Source organism: Ischnura elegans, chromosome 6 (assembly GCF_921293095.1).
Source record: "Ischnura elegans chromosome 6, ioIscEleg1.1, whole genome shotgun sequence".
Lineage (NCBI taxonomy): Eukaryota > Metazoa > Arthropoda > Insecta > Odonata > Coenagrionidae > Ischnura > Ischnura elegans.
Window position 1 is genome coordinate 80,076,529 of NC_060251.1, and position 22,744 is coordinate 80,099,272.

At 37.6% G+C, this 22,744-nt stretch overlaps 1 protein-coding gene across 1 annotated transcript in view; it reads right to left on the reverse strand.

The window, feature by feature from the left end:
* Window positions 1-1,231: 1,231 nt before the first annotated feature.
* The window catches only part of LOC124161059, a 57,557-nt gene continuing 36,044 nt past the window's right edge, over window positions 1,232-22,744 (reverse strand). The window contains exons 10-16 of the mRNA XM_046537225.1: window positions 18,408-18,555; window positions 17,955-18,162; window positions 17,455-17,638; window positions 14,922-15,086; window positions 11,617-11,787; window positions 8,234-8,326; window positions 1,232-2,237 (exon numbers count right to left, since the gene is read on the reverse strand). Coding sequence (XP_046393181.1) covers window positions 1,759-2,237; window positions 8,234-8,326; window positions 11,617-11,787; window positions 14,922-15,086; window positions 17,455-17,638; window positions 17,955-18,162; window positions 18,408-18,555 — 1,448 coding nt within the window. The 3' untranslated portion in view covers window positions 1,232-1,758. The remainder of the gene's footprint in view (window positions 2,238-8,233; window positions 8,327-11,616; window positions 11,788-14,921; window positions 15,087-17,454; window positions 17,639-17,954; window positions 18,163-18,407; window positions 18,556-22,744) is intronic.

Below are 22,744 nucleotides of genomic sequence, written 5' to 3' on the forward strand. Positions count from 1 at the left end.
CCTGTTGTCATATGCTATATATTATGGTGGACAACCCAAGGCGTTGCAATACTCACGGGCAACTAGACCGGATTCTTTTCTTCATCTTCATTTATTTTCAGTCCATCTTTTAAAGTTCTCACTTGTTTCTTCAGAAGGGCCATGGTCCGAAGACGAAAAAAAATAAGACTAATGAAAATGAAACCGGACTTAGTTGAACCCACACAGAAAACACTCGCTGGTTTGAAGTAAACCTACCCTAGAAAGTACGGAACCACATGTACGAGGTTAAGTTGGGCACTAATGCTATCGCGTATGGCGTAAGCAGAGCATACTGCTGAGGGTGAAGCATGACCATATGACTGCGCAATGAAATTTAAAGAAAAGGCAACTTACCCACTCATTTCTAACGATAAGTAGTGTAGCTCTAGATGAGCAGATGAATTCAGATTGCTAGTAGGGAGAAACAAAATATCCTGAGAAGATATCCCTTCGTTAGCAACTCTGACAGATGAGACTTATAGCATAATTCATAAATTGTAACCTGATGTCCTGTTTATAAAAAATATGCCGCATCAACTACTGAGAAGCTCAGCTGTTAGGATATCGAGATCGTAACATAATAACACCGCCAAGATTTTCTATAACACCGAAATCACAGTTTTAAAACAAAATTAAGCAAAAAATAAAACCATTTTCACAGACCTCTACCAATAAGTGAATAATAACTGATGATTATTATTATTACTACCAGGAATAATTTAGAATTAATCCCACCAGTGCAGTTCTAGGGGTTATAGGAACGTGCGCAAGCCTTTCCACCACGACAAGGCTGTCGCCCAAGGGAAACAAACTGAGCATTAATTAATTTAAAAATCAATACCTTAAATATGGATTCCCCAAATAAAGAATGAAGTCTACTTCATTTGCTATGCTGTGAGCCAGAGAACTAGCCACAAGTATTTAGCTCTAGAGGAGCAGAAGGTATGGTGAAGCCCTTGAGCACTTGAAAGCAGAGGGATAGCAACACGAGATGATCTACTCCTGCCTGATTCATTGCTTAATTCAAATTTTTTAAAAATATTAAGAAACTTATCGCTTAGGTTTCATCGCTGAACTACCTAATATGTACCCTCAAACAACAACACCACACAAGTTGAAATTTAGACATTAGCTCCCTGAGTCAATAAATACACATTTCATCAGACTGAAAATGTCTAATTCTTGGAAAACAAATGTTTGAACAAAAAGATCATACATATATAATATTTATTACAAACTACATTAATCAGGTACATTGAATAATTAATGTACACAGCACTTAGATGTGCATCTGGAGAAATAAGCGTAATATTGAAGACTGCAAACAAAGGAAAAAATACAGTCCCCAAGGAAATAACATAATGATGAGAGGAGGTACCTATCTCCACAAAAATACTTCATCACTGATAAATTATCATCACCAAAAAGTCTGATGATTTCAACATAACTGTTAAAATTCTACCAATCATAAAAGTTCGCTTGTCACTGGATGTTTTAAATCAAGCGACACATTTCAAACCCCAAAAATTCACAAAAAAATAACTATACAACATAGAAAAAGAATAATAATTCACAGCCATGATATTTCTGTAATATCACTCCAATATTTTTTTCTAAATCACAGTTATACTACTTGTCGCATTCAATTCTTCCAGCAAAAGCAGTCTTTTTTTACAAGCTCAACTTGAGATATCTTGCATTATACCTATTGCAATAATGTCTCAGCGTTGACAGACATTAGGATATTAAATTTTTATTCTTCTTCTTATTATTTTTTCTTCTGTTGTGTGCCTGAAAGGCCACTCCGTCCCAACTTTTTACCACTTCTTTAATCTCCCTTTCATTCTTCTCATCCTGCATCCATACCTTATACTTCTGGTTACTTTTAATATCAGCCCACTTTTTCCTGACATCATCATTCACTTCCACTCCATCTTGTCTTTCAGAATGCTCGCCGCCTCCAACAGTAGAGATGTCAGCACTGTCTAAATAGGAAACAGCCTTCTGTTTACCATTCGTGTTCCACTTGCTATAAGTTTTTCTCCAAAATGTCCGCATATTATCTCGCATAATAAAACGTTTGATTTCATTCACAACTTCCTCCGGGGGGTCACGCATAGGTCGCCAATTATCCAACATGCGGACAATGCGAGATTTGTTGAACCTAAGAAGGCGTATCAAACTGAGCACTATGGCTTCCTTTATGGCTGGATCACCTGAAAACAAAAAAATAAAACAATCAAGTAATACATATGTATTAACAACAGACATCATATGCCAACTGCAGCTGTTGCGTGAAAAAATATGAACTCCATTTTAAGACACAGTAACACCTCTATATTTTTCCCAAGGACTGACTAATTATGAATGGGAGTCTTTCATGACTTCTGAAAATTGTTCAGTTATTTACAGGTCCCCTTAAAAATGCTGATTGCTGAAGGAAATTACTATAATTCATAAAAATGCCAGATAAAGTGCAGCCAGGAGTAGGGAAGTGGTGAACCACGCGAAAACGGCCTGCACTGAGAAATGACTGTAGGCACATTATTTTTCATCTTTAGTAAAGGACAAACTTGGCACAGACCAAGGCACCTGGAAGGAAGTCCTGGGCATTGAATTTTTTATAACTTGCACCATAGTTCAAGTACAGTTTCTAATAAAACTTAGGCAATGAAAATAATTTTCCTCTTTACAGGAGTTACCTGACTTTCGCACACAATGTGTTCCTGAAAATGTGTATGAAAGTTGAATGTACATACATGGAATGACATTTTCAGCGATAAATGTTTCATGCTTATTTTTTTTCTTATACACCTATAATATGATGTAATTTTCACGTTAACCATTAGTTATGGCCATTTTGTTCCACATGGGAGCATACCTAACAGTAAATAAGAAAAAAGGTATCCAACTATCCTAACCATTTTAAGTGACTGCTGAATTAACCCTTTTGCTGCTTCAATAGATTTTTCATCGGTTCCATTATTTTGCCTATTATCCAGAAAAAAATGAATTGAATCATTCATTTCACGTCGCTGAATGTCGCCGCACGAATGGACGTAGTTCCGCTAGAATTTCGAGCAGATGACAGCACCTACGACCGAAGGGAGGGTTTTTCGAAAACGTAGATATTTACCCGCATGTCGTGTTGAAAGGAAAAGTTTTTTGAAAGTCGTGGAATATCCCCGCATGTCGCAGGCAATAACCATAATGTTTTTTGCGGGTATTCCCGCTTGTAGCAGCGAAAGGGTTAAGAGAGATCACATCGTTTTCTCTCAAATCATGGTAAAAATCACGCGATAGTGGACCCTTTCTGTTATTATTGAATAATAAATTTATATTCACTAACCCATGCATGTTTGTTTAAACACATACAGCTGACTCCCGATAATCCAGCTACGGCTTATACGGGTTGTGGATTATCCTTGCATAATTTTCACTCTCGCTCAATTTTTTCCGCAATCTTAAAAAAAATCGGATGCAAAAACATCGGAATTACTGCATTAATGTGAGGATACACCATGCTTATTATTTCCGTTAGAATCCCTTTTGCAAAACGGAAGTGATCGCGTGCTAGCTGCATTCACGGGAGCACCGTGTTCCTGTTTTCCAAGCCTCGCAGCGTGCAACCACGCTCCGTGATCACTGAAACACCTCCCGCAGCAGTTTAACCCAGGCAACTTGTGCGAGACGTGACTGCGTGGCATGGTGCCTGACAGTGTAGTTTCCCATGCCGAGCAGTGGTTTTGAAGCATTCATGCAAACCAATTTTCTGTATCCATGATCCCACAGCCACGGATGTGTGGTTTTCGAAACTAGGCCTTACATGGCGCATTAATAATACAAGTACCACCATGATAACGCCACTAATAGGATCACGAACTGTCGAAGAAAGCTCTCATTGAGTCTGGAAAGCACTCTAAAACAGAATAACTGCATAAATAATAATATATTGTTTGTTTTAGGCACATTATGAACATTGCAAGACATTTAAGTGAATGTTTGGGTTATCCGTTTTTTCTGATTATTCGTGCCGAATTTCCCCATCATTATCCCAGATAATCAGGAGTGTACTGTACATATTTTACATAATACACTGAATAAAAAAGTAACTTTCTTCTAAAGTCCTACTCAATAAAAAGATGAACAGAAAACAGCAGAATTGATTGGAAAGATAGCCATTACTAAATTGTAGAGATTATTGAAAAATATGCTCATTACTGAAAATTAGCTATAAAATGTTTATTTGCTGACAATGCTGTCATCTATCATGAAATTAGTGTACACTTTGAGTTTGTAATTCTATCATTGGATTAAAAAAAAAATTCATTTGTGGAGCCAAAAATTAACTTCAAACCTATCGTGGGGAACACATATAAGGAATACTTGTGGCATAGCCAGAAAGAAGTTCGAATTTGTCAAGTGTATTGTGGGAAGATTTATGGATGGGAAAATAAAAGAAAGGTCCTTTTTTGCACTTTTCCAATCACACCTTGAACATGCAGCTACAGTGCAACCTCGATAAAACGAGACCCCACGGTACTCTAATCAATAATCCAGTAAAGCATTAACTCGCTATAGCGAATTGACGCTTTACTGGAGTTGGAGCAAATAATAGGCAATATACCTGTTGCGAACAGTTATAAAGGAACAGGAGTGATGCAGCGGCAGATAAATTTATATCCGATAAACGTAAGCATAAATCCAGACGAAAGGCGATGTGTTTTTGCATCACTAAATTTCCTTACTCAAACAACGACTAAGGCCCAGTTTCACCAACACGGATAATATTCTCTATTATCTCAGTTTTCAAAAACTCGGTTAAAATCATTATCTCAGAAATGTGATGACCGTGTTTCACCAAGGACGTTTTATCCTAGTTTTCAAAAACCGAGATAATCAGAATAAATGATTTGGCTTGTACGTTTTTCATAACTCTGACGTGGGAAAAACAAATGACGGTAAGCAACCGTATGACATGGAATCAGCTTTAATAAGCCGGTAAGTGTACAATCAAGTACAGAGTGATAAAATGAACAGCAACAGTATTAATATAGACAATGAGAGTTCGAAAAGCTCAAATATTAAGTTTTCGTGTAAGGATTTATTAATTTGCCTTACGAAATACCACGCACGGGTAGTAAAAAATAAATAAAAAACAAATAGGGGAACCGCGTTTAGCAAGAGCAAGGAATGCGAGAATATTGCGGTAAAAAAACTTGTAAGCACCTTTGTTTAACGCATCGTTATTTAAAAATGAAAATTTTTAATTTACCGAGACTCCCACATTTAAACAAACACAGTTCTTGGTTATTTTGTGCTACAATAATTAATTACGTCTCACATTGGTAAAATTGCGATTTCGAAGATAACGATGCTGTTACATAGGTATTAATTCAGGAAGAGGACAGAGATAAAAGGTTTTTGTACATATATGTAAGAAAATTCAAAGAAAGGCTTATGAAATTTATGAATACGAACATATTTTGGCAAGAGTTGTCGGAAATATTGGCTCAAGGGGAGCATAGGCATGGGAAAGCTCAAGTTTTAGAGAAAGAAACGTGAAATTTCTTTGACAAGGGGAGATCACGTACCCCATTATGATGATAAAAATTTTTCCTCATGTCTATGCTTGCTACAATTAAAATTATTCATATACTTGTCGCCGTATGATCAAAACGAAGACGAAAAAAAAAAGCCATGCAAAAGTTGCCACGGCGAAGGATCGAACCCTGGTCCCCTGGGCGAGAGTCGACGACGGTACCAATACACCAACTACCCGAGATATGAGATATCGCGCTTGTTTTAGCATTATAAATCGTTATTGAATAAGGCTTGTTAAAAGTACCGCATGAAAATTAATTAATTACAGCCAAACAAAGGCCCATTCATTAGAATCACCACCAGTTTATAGATGTGTTCGCCATTCCGTATGCTATAAAATATACGGCATTGGAAACCTCCACTTCCCCTTGTTAGTAAAATTCGTCTTCTTCAATGAGAGCGAGAACTGCCTTTGCAGTTTCATATGCCATTTTGGGATGAGTAAATAAATGTACTTCACCATATATATTAAAATAATCTGCACGCTCATTTATCCATAATGAACGTGGTCTCCGAATAGAATGTCGATATTCTTCATCGCTGTCATTCGTATTTTCCGAGAGCTGATGAAGCTGCATGCGCGCCATGCCATCTGCCCTCAGATTAACTCGGATAATAAGCTTTGAACTGCGGAATATCGTCAGTAAAAGTATAAACCGAGATAACAGCCCAAAACCGAGTTAATGCATCTGGTGAAACACGATTGTTGTAATATCTCGGTTTTTGATAATATTATCCGAGTTAATTCAATTATCCTCGTTGGTGAAACTGGCCCTAACTATTCAAACAATTTATAAGTGCCGCACTGAATGAAAATCATGCAAAGCATTATTTTTTCAACCATTATGCCAATGCACAACCGACGAAGCCATTTTTCTATGCACTTAATTGGTGCATTTACGTAATCATTCTATTATTTTGGTATTTTCCACTGAAAATTCAAAAATTAACTTAGAGTATGAATTTATTGATTTAACGTTCTCAATAATGACTGAGAAACATGAAAAAGGAATACAGAATTTTTTTAATTAAATAAACTAAAAGTGCAGCATCAGCTCTTCACATATGCCTTCTGTGGCGGCGCCAAATGCAATCTATCCCTGAAATACTCCGCTTTAGGCTTAGGCGTAGCCCCTTTCTCAGAAGTTCCCGCCGACTGGAGTGGGCAAAACCACCCAAACAAAGCTCCTTCTAACTCTACATAGTCTGCATTCCTTGGGCACTTTTATTTTTTTAATTGTGAAGAGCGAATGGGAAGATAAATTAATTTCGACACTCTCATATTATTCTTTATTTTTATTTTCTAGCTTAGACATGTTTGGTGTTTTTTGGCCATGGTGTCTGCCATCAAATGCTTTCTATTCACGCAACTCACGGACGTGCGGGTATGCTGCCGACTGCTTTCTGCCGCCCAAGTAACAAAAGAAGATCAAGTATTCGTGCATGTTAATGCCACAATATTTTTACCAAAATGAACTACTTATTTATCGAACGACAGTTTGCAACATGAATTTGATACATGTTAACTTCATTTCTAACAGATCGCAAGAAATTACAGAGATAAGGGACTCTTGGTGAAGGTTTTCCGCAATCTCTCCGGCGAAACTCTCGCTATGGCAAGTGCCAACACCAAAAGGGCCTCGTAAAAACAAATTTTTTTTCATGCTTATTATAGGGTCAATTGACGGTGCATCGGCTATCTCTCGTAATGGCGGGGGTCTCACAATAGCCCGTACTCGCTTCAACGAGGTTCCACTGTAGTAAGTGGGATCTGGTGCAGAAAGACTTAATCCACAAACTGAATAAAATACAAAGGAAAGCTGCGCGATTCGTCAAAAACTGCTTCAGACAGCATTAACTAGATGTCAAGCGAATTAGACTGGGAGCCGCTAGAGACTCGGAGGCTGTGCGGTTGGCTTTGTTTGCTTGAATAATTGAGAATAGATATCTATAGGAGCAACACGGTGACCATCTTCTTAGAGCCCCACTATATTTCCAGGTCCGACAGAAGAGATAAATTAAGAGAGATATTTTGCTGAACAGATAGATTTGGGAATTTGCTTTTCCTGTGAATCATTAAGGACTTTAATATTTGCTAGTCCTAAATTTGTTTGAGCATTTGCTTTTTATATTTAGATTGCTGGTGTCCTAACACCCCCTGCCACATGCCTTTTTAGGCGGCTTGCGGGATAATATGTGAATGTAGATGAATTGGCAGATTATGAAATAGAAAGAAATGGAGGCTATACCACTAATTGATTAATATTTCAGAACAAATATTATAAACTAAAATAAATGTTAGCAATACTACAATGAAGAAGAATGACAATCACATTGAACAGAAATCCCAAATTAATCAAAACAGTTAATGCTGGTCACTTTCATACCCTCATCATGATCTATACCACTCAAAACCACAAATTCAATTATTTCTACACCTCCACAAACGCTCAACAATCGCCTACCGAATCAAATCCGCTCGTCTAGTAATACTAAGGCTTCTAAATGAGCGGATTTGATTCGGTGGGTGATTGTTGAGTGTTTGTGTAGTGGAGGTATCAATTTGTACAAAGCTAATTTTAAAAATTCACATGAAAATAAAACATACCACATGGCTCCTTATTCAGTATATTTGCCAAATTTTCAATGATGTTTTTGACGGGTCTACAGGTCGGAATAGGGCAGGAACGGCACAGAAAACCTGAAACAGAATATTGAAGTTAAATAGAGAGCACTGAAATGTATCACTGTAAACATCAAGTATATTCTTCAGCCAATCATAGATACACAATCAGAGATAGTAAATATGAACAAATATAAATTCATAAAATGAAAAGTCAACTTCTATTACAGGGAAAAGAATATCCTGACAACTCCATGTAAGGCTATTAGTGAAACATAAAATGAAGCCAATTCCACTGCATATGGCAGCAAGACTCTACAACATTATCCTAGATTGATTGTGATGAATTGTACTGTTGGATTGTATTCATTGAGAACGGTTCCCTTGGGTCTGCTTTAGAATGGCTACAATAGGGTTGTTTCCTTCATCAAAGAAAACGAAAGGCATTGATTGCAATCCATTACCCACCATTAGTGTATTCATAATATACAAATTATTTTGTTTTAGAAATCCCAGTTTAGACGAATGTTAACGGTCAATTTTAACCTCATTTGAAAAAGGCCAGATTGGCAACCATGCGATGCCACTCCACATGACGTCACAGGGACCTAGATGCTATACCAGTAGTCAGAAGTTTTACATCGTCTGAGATTACCAATGCATGCATGAGGCACAGAGCTCAGGGAAACATCTCTTAATATGTAATCACCTATTAAAATTGCCTAAGGTCGGAAAGTTGCCTTTGTTTGATAGGGTATTAATAATCCTTATTTAAGCCAACCACTACCTGCTAGCAGGGTACTCTGCTACATGCGGGCAGCGTTCATTGTAGCAGTGCTCGTAGCCTCTCACCAAGGTGGCCTCACACAATGACAGCCAGAACAAGAATGATGTCACATGGGCTTTACCCAGCATTCAAACTTCGCTGTCGCATTTTCGCGCGTTTGAAAATGTTCACTTTTCATTTTATCGTGAAAAATAAATATCGTCATTTAAAAATCGAAAAGTGTGAAATACGTACTTCAGGAGTAATAATCTTTCGATTTAGGCAATTTAAAAAAATAAGAAACCACCCTATAGGAATAAATTATCATGATTAAGTTAGTACTGCCTCTATCGCTTGGTGAGAAAATCAATTTCTGCTCTGATGGTGAGTGGAGGATGGATCTTAGGTCAAATTCTGATAAAGGCAATATAAAAATGTCCCATTTTCTTCCTTTTTTCACTGTCCAAGTCTGGGACAGAATATCTCAAGCTTGCCCGTCCCAATTTTTACTTATGGTGGTCACCTGAATGGTGACGCATTCATTCATTCACAGTATTGCAACCCTAAGATTGATATACTGCAGTCTTGAATTTATTACAGCCAAAGGCCAGTTCTTCTATCTCCCTGAAGTTCTTCCTCCCCGTACCATTATTAAATTGTCCTAGATACTTGTCTCTGGGGACTTCTCCATCATTTTTTCCTTCCATTTTTATGATTCTCTGCCTAGCTTCTTACATGGCCAATCTACCATGCTCCTTTACACCAAGGACAAAATTAAGGGTGATGTCATTCTTTGGCATACAGTGATCTATTACATATACAGTAGACCCTCTTAAATACAAACATCCTTATTATGAAGTTCTAAGCTACACAAAGCAAACCATTGGTCCAGATGAAAAAGCTAATCCAATCTATAGCAAAAGAAACGTCATTATGTAATTTACATAATTCAAAAATTACTAATATCAGTCCCGGGCTTGGCGGTTACAAAATGAACTCTATTACGACGTTTCACAGGTATGCAATGGCATTTAGGTTGATATTGAGTACGCTACGTTATTATCACTGCGCTATGTTTAAGTTCTCTTCATGCACTATGCCCAAGAGCATTAAATATGGTTCTTACTTCAGCAAGAGTGAGTTTTTTACATGTGAGGGTGACACATTGAATGATCTTCATTTGATGCTTTTGAAATATTCAATTTATCTCCATATCCAGGAATTCATCGCATATTTCCTTTACTCTTCCTTAAATCTTCTTACCTAGCACCTTCTCTTACACTCTGCTGAGTGTCAAACAATTCACTTGTAGTCTCGGACTTGTACTGTGATAAGGAGAAAACAATGAGGCACGTTCGAGTTTCCCTTGTCCAAATTTAGCCTAAAAATGACATGCCATGAGTAAGGAAACCAACTCTCTCGCAGACCTTATATCAGCAGCACAAATTTTGTCATGATGCTGTTGTCCTCTTTCACACTTATAGATTTTTAAATGACGATTTCTATTTTTCGCCATTAAATGAAAAGTGAAAATTTTGAAGAGCACATGCGCCTATTTCTGGTGCTAACACTAAAAAAATCTTTTTTCTATATCAGTGTTACATAGCATTGTTTTATCTACAGTGAAGAATGAAACCCGAAAACTAAAGAAGGGCACCGGGTAGCATCGACCAAATCGAAAGGTTCAGCCAAATTCAAAATTTGTATAAACGAGCATTCAAAATTTGAAAATGTTGAATGCTCGTATCTCTGAAAATTCGTAAAACCAATGTGCATAGGAAGAGGAATAACTGTAGTCCAATTTACGAGCGGTTATTAGTGGGTCACGATGACTCCACAGGAATGAAGCTATTATATGATGTTGTGTGTAAACTGAATAAAGACACATTATTTACGCTCTTGGGCACAGTACACAAGAAGAACTTAAACGTGGCGCGATTATTAAAACTTAGCATAGTGAATATCCTCCTAAATGCTGTTGCGTATGTGTGGAACTTCGTAATAAAGTTCATTTTGGTACCACCAGGACTAGAACCGAGGTTCGTAATATCGTAAAAATGAAAATTTCATAATAACGTTCCTTTTACCATAGCGTGGATATGCCTTTTCGTCGGGACCAACGATTTGCTTCGTAATAATGAGAAATTTTTAATAACATTGTTCGTATTAACAAGAGTCTGCTGCAGTTGCTATTTGCTGCTGACCACAAAATCCTTAGATTAAATTCTTGTACAAATAATTTCAAGATGTTATTTGATTACGTTTTCTGAAATGGACGAGAATTTCTTTAGCGTTAAGATCATTGCTTTTTAACAATAAAGACTGGGAAGTTTAGGGTTGCATGATTTTTTAATGATCTTTCACAGCATAAACTCAATTAGAACATTTTTACTAAATTCCATCTTTAATAGCCACCAAAAATGTTAAACAAGGCCAATAAAGACAGAGATAGGGTGGTTAGAACAAAAGCAAACATTTTTTGCAACTTATTAAAAAGGTTTGAAATTACGAAACCCGATATTATGAAGTGCCAATTTTCCAGTCCCGCTGACTTCATATAATCGAGAGTTTATAGAAACACAGAATTTGTAAATGTTATTACCAATGAGCTTTATGGTCAGAACTGCCACAGGCCTGGAAGGTTCATTAGTCTTCCAAGAACCAATCATGGTCACCAAGTTGCTGCAAAGCACGTTCTTGTGAGTCCACTCCCAACCCTGTCTCTTCGCAATAAGTATTATTGCCGGCTCTAATAGATAGAGATTTTCACCTTCTGAAAATGAGACCACAAAAGTAGATGAAGTAAATTAAGTTCAAAAGTAAATAACTTTATACTAACTACAATACTAATTATTCCATTTTTATCTTAGCGGTGAGTAAATTTAAGAACATTAAGCATCATGCCATACAATTTCCTTGGTAGACAACCACATACGAATCACTGAAGAATATTTGTTACAGATAAAAGATAGTTGTATGGATGCATAACCCGTTTATAAATCAAAGGACGTTTAAGGTTTCTCATTTTAATTAGTGTTCCTATAGTTGACTGTTAAATGTGCTCAAACACATCTGCAAAAACTGCTGAATAGCCTGAGCAGTTAAACTGCCAATTGACTCACCTCTCATGCTTTATGTATGAACTCATCTTGTTCTCTCCACAAAAGGTCATTCGGTTTAAAACAAGAAACATGTATAGGGACACCATTTTCATACAAAAGAGACTTTTATTTCCCTTGAAAAGTAAGCACAATATGTTTTACCTCCCATTTCATCTAGATATATGTATGCATCTTAACTGAAAATGAAGGGAAGCCAAATCTATACATATAAATAATAGAAGATGTCAGTTTGTCGGTCAAAAGCCAAAAACCCAAAAAGCTGCATTAATACCAAAATTATGCTTAACATCACAAAAATGTGCATTCCCCAAATTCATGGAGCCCTATCTAAAACTTATGAGGCCACTCACTCAACCAAACACTCAAACATAATGATTAATGGAGTATTTCAAATAATTGACACCCGAGAAGAAAGCTAGCTTTTTTCCTCAAACAGTCTACAACATATTAGATATTGTTCTGAATTTGTATTTGTCTTCTTCCATTATCGGTCCAAACTTTGTATTCTTAACGGTTAACTAATCTATTTTTTGGACATTTAGTGTTACTACTACACTGAATGCTTTCACTGTCATCTACAAATTAATTTCTTTAAATTCAGAAATTTCATAGTTGCTGGTCGCCATTTTTCCAAATTTATTGTACAACAAAAGAACTTAGGAGAATTAGTAAAAATTTAGAATAATTTAATTTTAATAAGTACAGTGCAACCTCGATAAAATGAGGCCCCACGGTGCACTAATAAATACTTGCTAAAGCGTATTGTCGCTTTGCCGGAGGTGGAGCGAATAGTAGCCAATAAACCTATAGTCAACACCTTAATAGGAACTGGATTGGTGCGGCGATGGAGACATTTTTATCATATACACTTAAGCATAAATCCAGACGAAAGGCGATGTTTTTTTGCATCAGAATTTACTTGCCCTATCAACAAACTAGCATTCAATTTGTAAGTGCCATACTGAATAAAAATCATGCAAGGCATTGCTTTTCCAACCATTATCCCTATACACAACGGAGGAAGCCGCTTTACTGTGTACTTCATGCTTTTATGTGATCATTCTATTATTTTGATATTTTCCTCTGAAAATTCAAACAATTACTGATAAGACTGTATCAAGGTAATTTAAATACCTCAAACGCTTCCATTGCTGTACATTTATTGTTCATGTATGTTTCCCGGAAGTTAACTGAAATGTAGAGCATTTGTTTCTGCAGACGAAAATGCTGGAAGGTGGTAGAACGATCCTGCCTCGGAAGACTTCTTCTATCATCCGATGTAATATCTTCATTATCTACACTAAAGAATCTGCTAAGCATGCATAATGATGTCATAAACATTCCAGTTGTTTAAAAAAAAGTTCCATTTTGGGTGTTACGCCCGCAATGTCATTGAAATAATATGCTGAGCCTATACACAGCACTGCCATAAAAACGATTTGAATTAAAATTGGTGATAAAGAAAAAGAAATTTACTTGATGAAAAATGAAAAATTTAAAGCAAATTTATGCTGATGTCACTCAAGTAACACAAAAGCAAGCTGCAAGAAACTGCGACTAATATAACACGAAAGGGAAAGATGTGCAACAAATAAATGAAAAAGCATATGTATCTGAAGGACAATAAGGCTAAAAAAACTTATACGTATTAATTTATTGATTCAACATTCTCAATAATGACTGCGAAATATGAAAAATAAGGCAGAATTTTTTAAATTAAATAAACTTAAGGTGCAGCATCTGCCTTACACAAACTTCATCGCTAACAGTGCATTACCTTCATCTATAAGCATCATTGCAAGAAACATTCGTACTGCAAGGAAGGATTTATCGGGGAGTAGGTTGTAAAAGAGTTCCATTTTGTCTGCATTATATCATGCAGGGAATACTTCTTAAGATATTCCGCTAGGATCAGAGACCTTTCTTCCATGGCTTCAGGTTTACACCGCAGGCATCACAAGCAATTAGGAAGGGATATAACTCTTTCATGCTTTGAATTAGTATGACCAACCTTCCAAACACCTGAAGTTCTCAATCCTCAATCTATCACTGAAATACTCCGCTTTAGCCTTTAGCATAGCCACTTTCTCAGCAGTTCCCGCAGATTGACGTGGGCAAAACCACCCGAACAAAGCTCCTTCTAATTCTACAAGTTCTGCATTCCCCAGTTGCTTTTGTTTTTAATTGTGAAGAGAAAAGAGGAGATAAATTAACTACGCCACTCTTGTATTGCTCCATTATTTTCTTTATCTGTGTGTGGCATTTTTTGGACATGGTGTCTACCTTCAAATGTTCTCTATTCACGCAACTTACAGATGTCCGGGTATGCTGTCGACTGCTTTCTGGCGCCGGAGGAACAAAAGAAGATCGAAAATTTGTGAATGTTAATGCCACAGTTTTTTCACCGAAATGCACAACTTATTTATCCTACGACGGTTTACCACATGAAATTGAGACTGAGCACTCCATGTTAACTTCGTTTCTTACAGATCGCCAGCAATTACAGAGATAAGGGACTCTTGGTGCAGGTTTTCCGCCTATGGAAACTCTCGCTATGGAAAGTGCATACACCAAAAGGGCCTTGCAAAAACAATTTTTTTTACAAGCTAATCATAGGGTCAATTGATGGTGCTCCAGCTATCTCTCGTAATAGCGGGGGTCTCACAAAAGCCTGTACTCACTTAAATAAAGTTCCACTGTAGCTGTAAGTACAGGTTTCAAATGTTTACTTACAATTTAGTGCCCATCATTTCCAGTAAATCAAACATTACTCTATGCCACATACCATTTAATGCTGCGAGTAGTTCTTCCATGAAAGTATCACATTTTATCTTGTTGCAATCACTATGATACAAGTTGCACAGGATCATTTTCAAGGAATTTCCACACTGGTTGACGGAGGTCATGTGACTGATAGCCATAAAGATACTCTTCTCCAGATAATTGGCCCCTGAAATACAGAAAATAGTAAAAGGTGAGGCAAAAGATAACATTAATCATAAGAAAATTAAATATGTAACTTTCTGTGAAAAAATAAATGAAAATATCTGAAACACCAGAGTGTATTTCAAGATTCATTTATTCCTACATGAGATTATTCTTGCAACATATTCCAACTGGTCAAAGAATGAAATAAATATACGTAAATAATTGATGAGGAAAGGTGCTTACTAACATGTGCTCAAAGCCATTCCGACACAGTGGAGAATTTTCAAAATATATAGACTACAGTGAGTCCTCGTTCTACGTCACCCCGTTTAACGTCATTTCGCGATAACGTCACGAAAATTTTACGACCGTGATTCGTTTATCGTCCCTTCGCTTGGCGATAACGTCACGTATTTTAAATTTCGCGCGAGAAAAAAGGCGAAGTGGCAGGCGTTACAGGTTGTTTGTTTCGTGGGCGGTAATACGGTCAGTCTATTCAAAGTGTAAAAGTTAATTGCGATTACGGTTTTGGCAAATTTTAGCATCAGAGACATTTCTACGAAAATGTCCAAGAGAACAATGTTCACAATAATTTTGGTTCCTGTTACTGCGACGATGTTTCAGCGATGATGATGCCCAGGCGACGCCCGCCCGCCTCAATTCGCAATTAAAACCATCTCTTCGATTTCATAATCCCAGTTTGCCCGCCCTTGCTCATTTCCGCCATTTTGATATCGCTCCTGACCGGTCCGAAAAGAAATTCTCGTAGCGAGGGTAGGGCCTATGGACCGGAGCACCGGATCCCCGGTCTGTAGCGTCTGGTAGCATTCATTGGACTGCACTATAGCGAAGCCGAAAAGCAAATGCGGGAAGATACAAAAATGGAGAAGGATTTACGTCACTTCTGCTATTGTCGTCGATGAAGACAGGAACTCGTATTTATGCCATAGTTTGGCATTCCCATCGTAAAAAATATCCCAGATATGATATGCTAAAATTTTTTCACATTGGAATTGTGAGGTCTAGGAACCGATATTCAATTTTTACATTGTTTTTATGGGATATTATGCTTCGATTAACCTCATTTCGTTTATCGTCACATTTTTCAGGAACGGTAGGTGACGTTAAACAAGGACTCACTGTATAGTAAAAGTTTAATAATTAGGGTTGCTGCAAGAATCCGAATATCCACACTTTTTCTGCAAAAAAATCTTTATCTCCCAAGGACTGTTGGCACTCACTTTTATATTGTTATGCAACATTATTAAAGAGTAAGAGTACATAAAATTCAAAGCCCTTCCAAAGGAAATTTGTATTCCTTTTAAAATGTGTTTTATAATCTCACAGAAAAATAGTAACTTTTGGAGGGAATAGCATATTAAAAAATTGGAGATGAAGAAAAAAAACAATGCTTTTGATGCAGGGAATGTCATTTGAATGTCATAAGAACCTTAGGTTCCTAAAAAAAACAACAAAAATAGTTATGACAAAATAATTTTTTCCAAGGAGTTATTTTACCTCACAATTCTATGACAAATACGCATGCTCCCAGCCTCAGGAAAACATTGAAATTGAATTGGAGAACACAGATTAAGAATGTGTAATGACCAGGGGAAAAAGCAGGAGGGTCATATGACAGAAACAAGCTACATATTTATGAGAAACATATGGACATCTGGGTTCACCAGAGGAGATCAGATGGAATAATTCTTTTTAGTACACCGAAGCATAGCAAGAAAAATTTTGATCTATTCACAGTTAAGTCCATTTTACACTTAAGTCAGTTCATGAGCCAGTTATTAACCTCAGCATGGATGATGTGCCTTACATCCTCAACTATTCAATTGTTTTTATGATTATCTTAAGAGAATGTCTAAATTATTTCGCTAAGTACATTTCTTAGGTTCATATTGTTATATACTCAACCAGTCTTAATGTTCAGCAACAATAAACATGGTTGGACAGAAATTGATTTTCAAATTATAAGTTTCCTCCCTTGAAATGTATTTATATTGCCAGAAGAAAATGAGAAAATAGTGTACATAGGCATTTGTACATACACCAAGTGAATACTATGCAGGTAAGACATACAATCTACCTTTTTTAACATAGTCTATAGTTTGATTCCTCATAGTATATACATAAGTAGTTGATATGTCCAATAAGTGTATCATGATCTTGATTGTGCCTGGAGTGAACATTACTGCAGCACATCATCACACTTTAAGTTCCAATTACATGTTTAAGTTCAGTGCCAAAGCCTTAAGTATCAAAGGCAGTTTGCCGAAACCGAAGCCCATGGATAAACTTATAATTAGATACTAAAGCCAAACAACTACTTAACATCAAAAATTTATCACAACAAGGTAAGTATACAAAAATTAAATCACCTTGATTTGGTTTCTGACGAGGCAATACCTCATGCCACATACTCAGCACCACAGAAATCAATTCCATGGCTTTAGTATTGATACTAAACAGCGCATCAAAGATGAAACAGCGAGCTCTCCAGATATCTCTTTTGGCCATGCACAATGCTGTATACATCCTTGCCAGAGACTTCACCACTTCAGCCTGCAGTCGAGAAAGGAATTAGCAACGACATATATTTGCTTAAGTCATTATGTACTTCCAAAACCAAATCACTAGAGAAACGTTTGAAAAATATATGTGATTACAATCAAATACACAGCCAAAGGAAGTACTGAAGTGAATTTGGGAACAAAGGGTGTCCAAAAAGTCATGAAACGCATTTTAAAAACTTTTAAGAGAAGAAATTCTGACAATTTAATAACTTCAATAAGCAAGATTGACATGCAATTAAACACCCTCCTATCATGGTTGACAAGGAGATACACATACATAATTCTATCATAGAAAGTAAACTCACATCAGGGCAGTGGCCAAGTAGAAATAGAGAGTATTCTATGCCTCTAAATATCACTTCACTTAAATTTTTGAACTGTGGGCAACGTTTTTCCAGGGCCAAAATCAGAGACAATGCTCGCATCTGGAAAGGAGTTACACGAGGTGCCCCAAGCAATGCTGGTCTCTGAACATCATCTTCATCTTCCTTAGATAGCAAGCGAACTAAATGCCTGTAAGTAAAAACAGACTATGTATCACATCATGGCTTCTAATACAATACTCTTCATGTAACGATTATACTAGGACTTCTGATTTGTATATGCCACAGCCTAAACAGCCATTCTTGTGACACCATCAACAGCATTAATGCATAATTGTGTTATGCAACATTAAAAAACTTAACTTACACAAGAGGTTAAATAAAAAATACCAAGATTACTGCAATTCACCAATTAAAAGAGTCACAAAAACTTACTTAGCTATGTGCTTGCATTCGTATTGGTACTCTGGATTACTAATCACTCCCAAAATTTCTGTCAGCACATCACTTCCAAAGCGTTTTTCATTCAGCCTTTTCAATTGTCTCAGCAGCCTATTCTTATCCCTCTTCACAATGACTGGTGCTGGAATTAAGAAATTGCCACAATCAATGCACACAAAATTAACCATAGCATTGCAACAAGTAACTTTATTATTCTTTGGAGTAAAGTACAATCAAGATAAATTTTATCATGAAAAAAATCTTTTGGCTTGGGATAGCAAAGATGATCCCAGCTAAGCCTAATGATTTTTTTTCACAGAGAATTTCATCCTCAAGCAACCAACCAATCATAATGATGATTAACCCCTTAACTGGGGAGAGCGACTGTAGTCGCAAGCGGACTCCGCTCCCCATGTGGGGAGCGCGACTATAGTCGCGCGTGATGTCGCGTCCCAATGTTATGCGGAGAAGGCGTGAATATTCATTCTTTATGCATCATTGCATGTTTTTTGCTTTGTCAGAGGTTCTATACCAATATATTTGAAGTATATTGCCATTTTTGTACAATAGCTTTACTATAAATTTTTTTCGAAAACGGCATCTCCGAAAATCGGTGGATTTGCTCCCCACCAGGTGAAAGATAAGGAAATTTCTGCCCCCAACCAAGGGGTTAAGACTATGTTTTGAGTAATTTTATATCAATAGCATATATAGCCAAAAGTGTTAAGAAATATATATCTGATATAGGACATTCTAAGTGAGCTTATTATGTCCTGCATTCAAAAAACTGATACACAAAACTACTTAGCCCCCAGGATTATTCGTTACTCTTATTCAAAATTGAAATTAAGGAAAATTATCCTAAAGAATACTCGGAGAGAGAGTGAATAGAGAGAGAGATTCCAGAATATTACTCATGTCTTGATCACCACTCAAACTTGACCTGGTTGCCACATTGGCATTACATATTAGACCTCACTCAAGTCCCAACAAAAATTAAGTCGTCAGGTTCCAAGAAATCTAACACCATCACCTCAAGTTTTTAAAATGATACACCAATATAAAAATACCTCCACATGTGATATTGTACTCCAGTAATGGCTAGTTTTTGATGAGCAGCAGACCATGAATGATAATAGTTTTGGTAAATGCATTATCCTATCTATATACAGCCCTTGTGGTGACTGACTCACTCATGGATACAAATTCCCGACCACTTCTAGAAGTGCTGGAGAGCTGAAATTTGGCACGCGTGCGGGGAACCGGAAATGATTCGGAGGAAAAATCCGAAAACCGGAAGTTTCCGCCACGTGTCGTCGCTAGGACGACAAAATGGCCGAAATCGCGCTTTTTCCGGGGACCGTCTTCCGGTTTTTATTTTACTGCGCGCGAACCGTGCGTGCCACACGGAATGTTAATGAATTTTTTGAAAGCTGGTAAATGTAGTAACGTATTTATGTAATGTTATAAGTTTCTTTTAAAGAAATTTGCTGCCAAAATGGCGTCCAAAAATTGGTTTTTCGAAAAATATTTCATAACTTCCGCTCCCCTAGTCGTAATTACAGGTGTAGGATATTGAAAATGATTATTATATATGCTCATAACATAGTCTACGAAATGTAGGTACCGTTTTTCTTTCATCGTCCTTGGTTACTGAGAATAAAATTAAAATATTCCGAAAATCACCGAAAATTACGATTTTCAAAAGATTAACACAAGGTTTTGTCAATTTCAACTCAACCGATTTCTTTCAAACTTTGTAGTTACATACAGCTATGCATTGTCTTTCAGAAGACATAAACAGTTTAATAATTATTTAATGGATTTAACCTCGAAAAATAAAATGGCGGGCACTGCTAATATTTTTCAGGGACTGGTTTGCTTTTTATTGTATTACTTTCGAAATATGGATGTCATAGGGCACAATTCTTTTAGACATGACAGTAAATGAATGTGACCATATAGTACCGTCATCTTTTAACCCCCCGAAACCCCCTAAAAAATTAAAATTAGCATATAAGTAGCCTTGTCGGGTACCTTTCGTCACAATTCCGCCGCTTTTCCAATCCTTACCACTCATCGCTACGGAATTGATGTGGACGATTGATGACCGCTGGCAGTAAAAACCTATAAACCCCCGGTAAACCCACATACATGCCCCCCCCCCAAAAAAATAAAATTTTCAAATAAGTCTACTTTTTCGGTACTTTTCGTGACTATTCCACCGCCCCCAACGACTCATCCCCCCGAAATTTATGTGAATGGATGGTGACCGCCAGGAGTACACACATTTAAACCCCCGGTATCCCCGTGAAATCCCCCCCAAATGTAAAATGTGTCTCCTATTTGGGAACCTCTCGCAAACATTACGCCGCACTACCCGTGCCCTCTGAGCTCTACATCCGGAATATTTGGTGAGGGCGAGCCACCGTAAACCATACGGGAAAAAATACCAGAAAACCCCCGATCACCTCCTGGAACATCGCCGAAAAAATAATTTTAAAGTTGCCTTTCCGAATAGTTTTCGACACAATTTAACCGGTGCCCCTACCACTTATTAAAACCCCCGATAACCCCGTGAAACCTCCCAAAAAATTTCTAATAAATAGCCTCTCCAGGGAAAAGAATCGTAAGACCACTCTTCCGGTCCCCTAGGACTTATCGGCACAGAATTTATGAGAACTATTAGTGACCACTGGTTTAACACAAGTATAAAACCCCCGGTATTCCGTAGGAATCCCCCGAAAAAAAATGAAAAACTTGCCATTAAGTCTTCTTTTATGGGTACTTGTCGCCACTATTAATCCGCATTGCACTACCTTTTACAATCATCGCTACATGATCACTGTGGACTTTTGGTGACCGCATGCATAACACATTAAAATCCCCGAATCCCCCTGGGCACCCCTCTCGGTGGGGAAGACCATTTATAAGGACTAGGCGGAGCAGCCGCGGGGGGGCTCCTCAACCCCAAGGCGGCGAAGCCGCCCCACAACGAGGAACTGGCGTAGGCGAGGGGGAGCTTCAGCAACCCCCGGGCGGCGTAGCCGCCCCGATGTTCAAGCGGCGCAACCGCTGTGGACTCCCCCCACCTCTGGGCGGCGAAGCCGCCCCTTAAACGAATAACGGTGAAACAGTTCCGAAATGCCCTCGCCCTCTGGCACACTAAACCCCCAGGCGGCAAAGCCGCCCTTCAGCGAGGAACGGCGAAGCCGTTCCGAGGAATGAGTGGGGCACCTCCCTACCCCCTGGCCGGCGAAGCCGGCCCCTAGCCGTGTTGAGATTATTCGAACTTCAAAAGTCTTCGAACGACCACAAATGTAGACGGCGAAGCCGGAACCGGGATTTTAAGGGGCGGAGCCCCTTAACGAGCGCGCGGAGCGTGCGAGTTTTGTAAATTATACCACAGTTAATCGGAATGTTACATTTAAACCTCTTTACATCGTAATGGAGGGCACCAAAATTTGGGTAATTTGATGTTTGGAGGTTCAATATAGAGAGGTTTTAGTGATACACACCATTTTTTCATATTCTTCTGAAATGAAAGGCACTACTGTCTTTTAAACCATTATATTTGTGTGTTTAAACTAACATACATGCATTAGTGAACATATATTTATTATTTAATAATAACAGAAAGAGAGCGCTACTGCATTATTTTTACCATGATTTGAGATAAAACAATGTGATCTCTCTTAATTCAGCAGTCACTTAAAATTATTAGTTGGATCCTTTTTTCTAATTTACTGTTAAGTATGCTCTCATATGGAACAAAATCGCCATAACTAATGGTCATCGTGAATTTTACAGTATACTACAGGTGTATGAGAAAAAAAATAAGCGTGAAACATTTATCGCTGAAAATGTCATTCCATGTCCGTAATTGCGACTGGATTAATGGCCTCTAGTTGTCTCAGTACGATTTGCGGAGGTAGTTAGGCCGTCTCGCGGGTGTCTACTTGGTATGATAAGTGGAGGTTTTACGAGATAAAGAGGTTCACTATATGGAGGTTTGCCTATAAATTTATATGTAAATCTGATGGCACCGTAGGGGTGGTATGAAGTATGGAGGTTTACGATGTAAACAGGTTCACTACATAGAGGTTTTACTGTATATGTTTAATACACAACGAGTTTGTAAACTCTGACCTAAAACTGCAGTTCACCAAGAGAATTAGGTAGATGGAAGGAAAAGATAGGTCACGACAAAAAAATCTCCTTACAGCCATCCTCTAATGAGTTTAAAATAAAAACAAGTTGCAATCACCTTACATGAGTTAATGACATCTTTGGACTTTCGGTTCATTCACTCATTTAGATACAACAGCTCA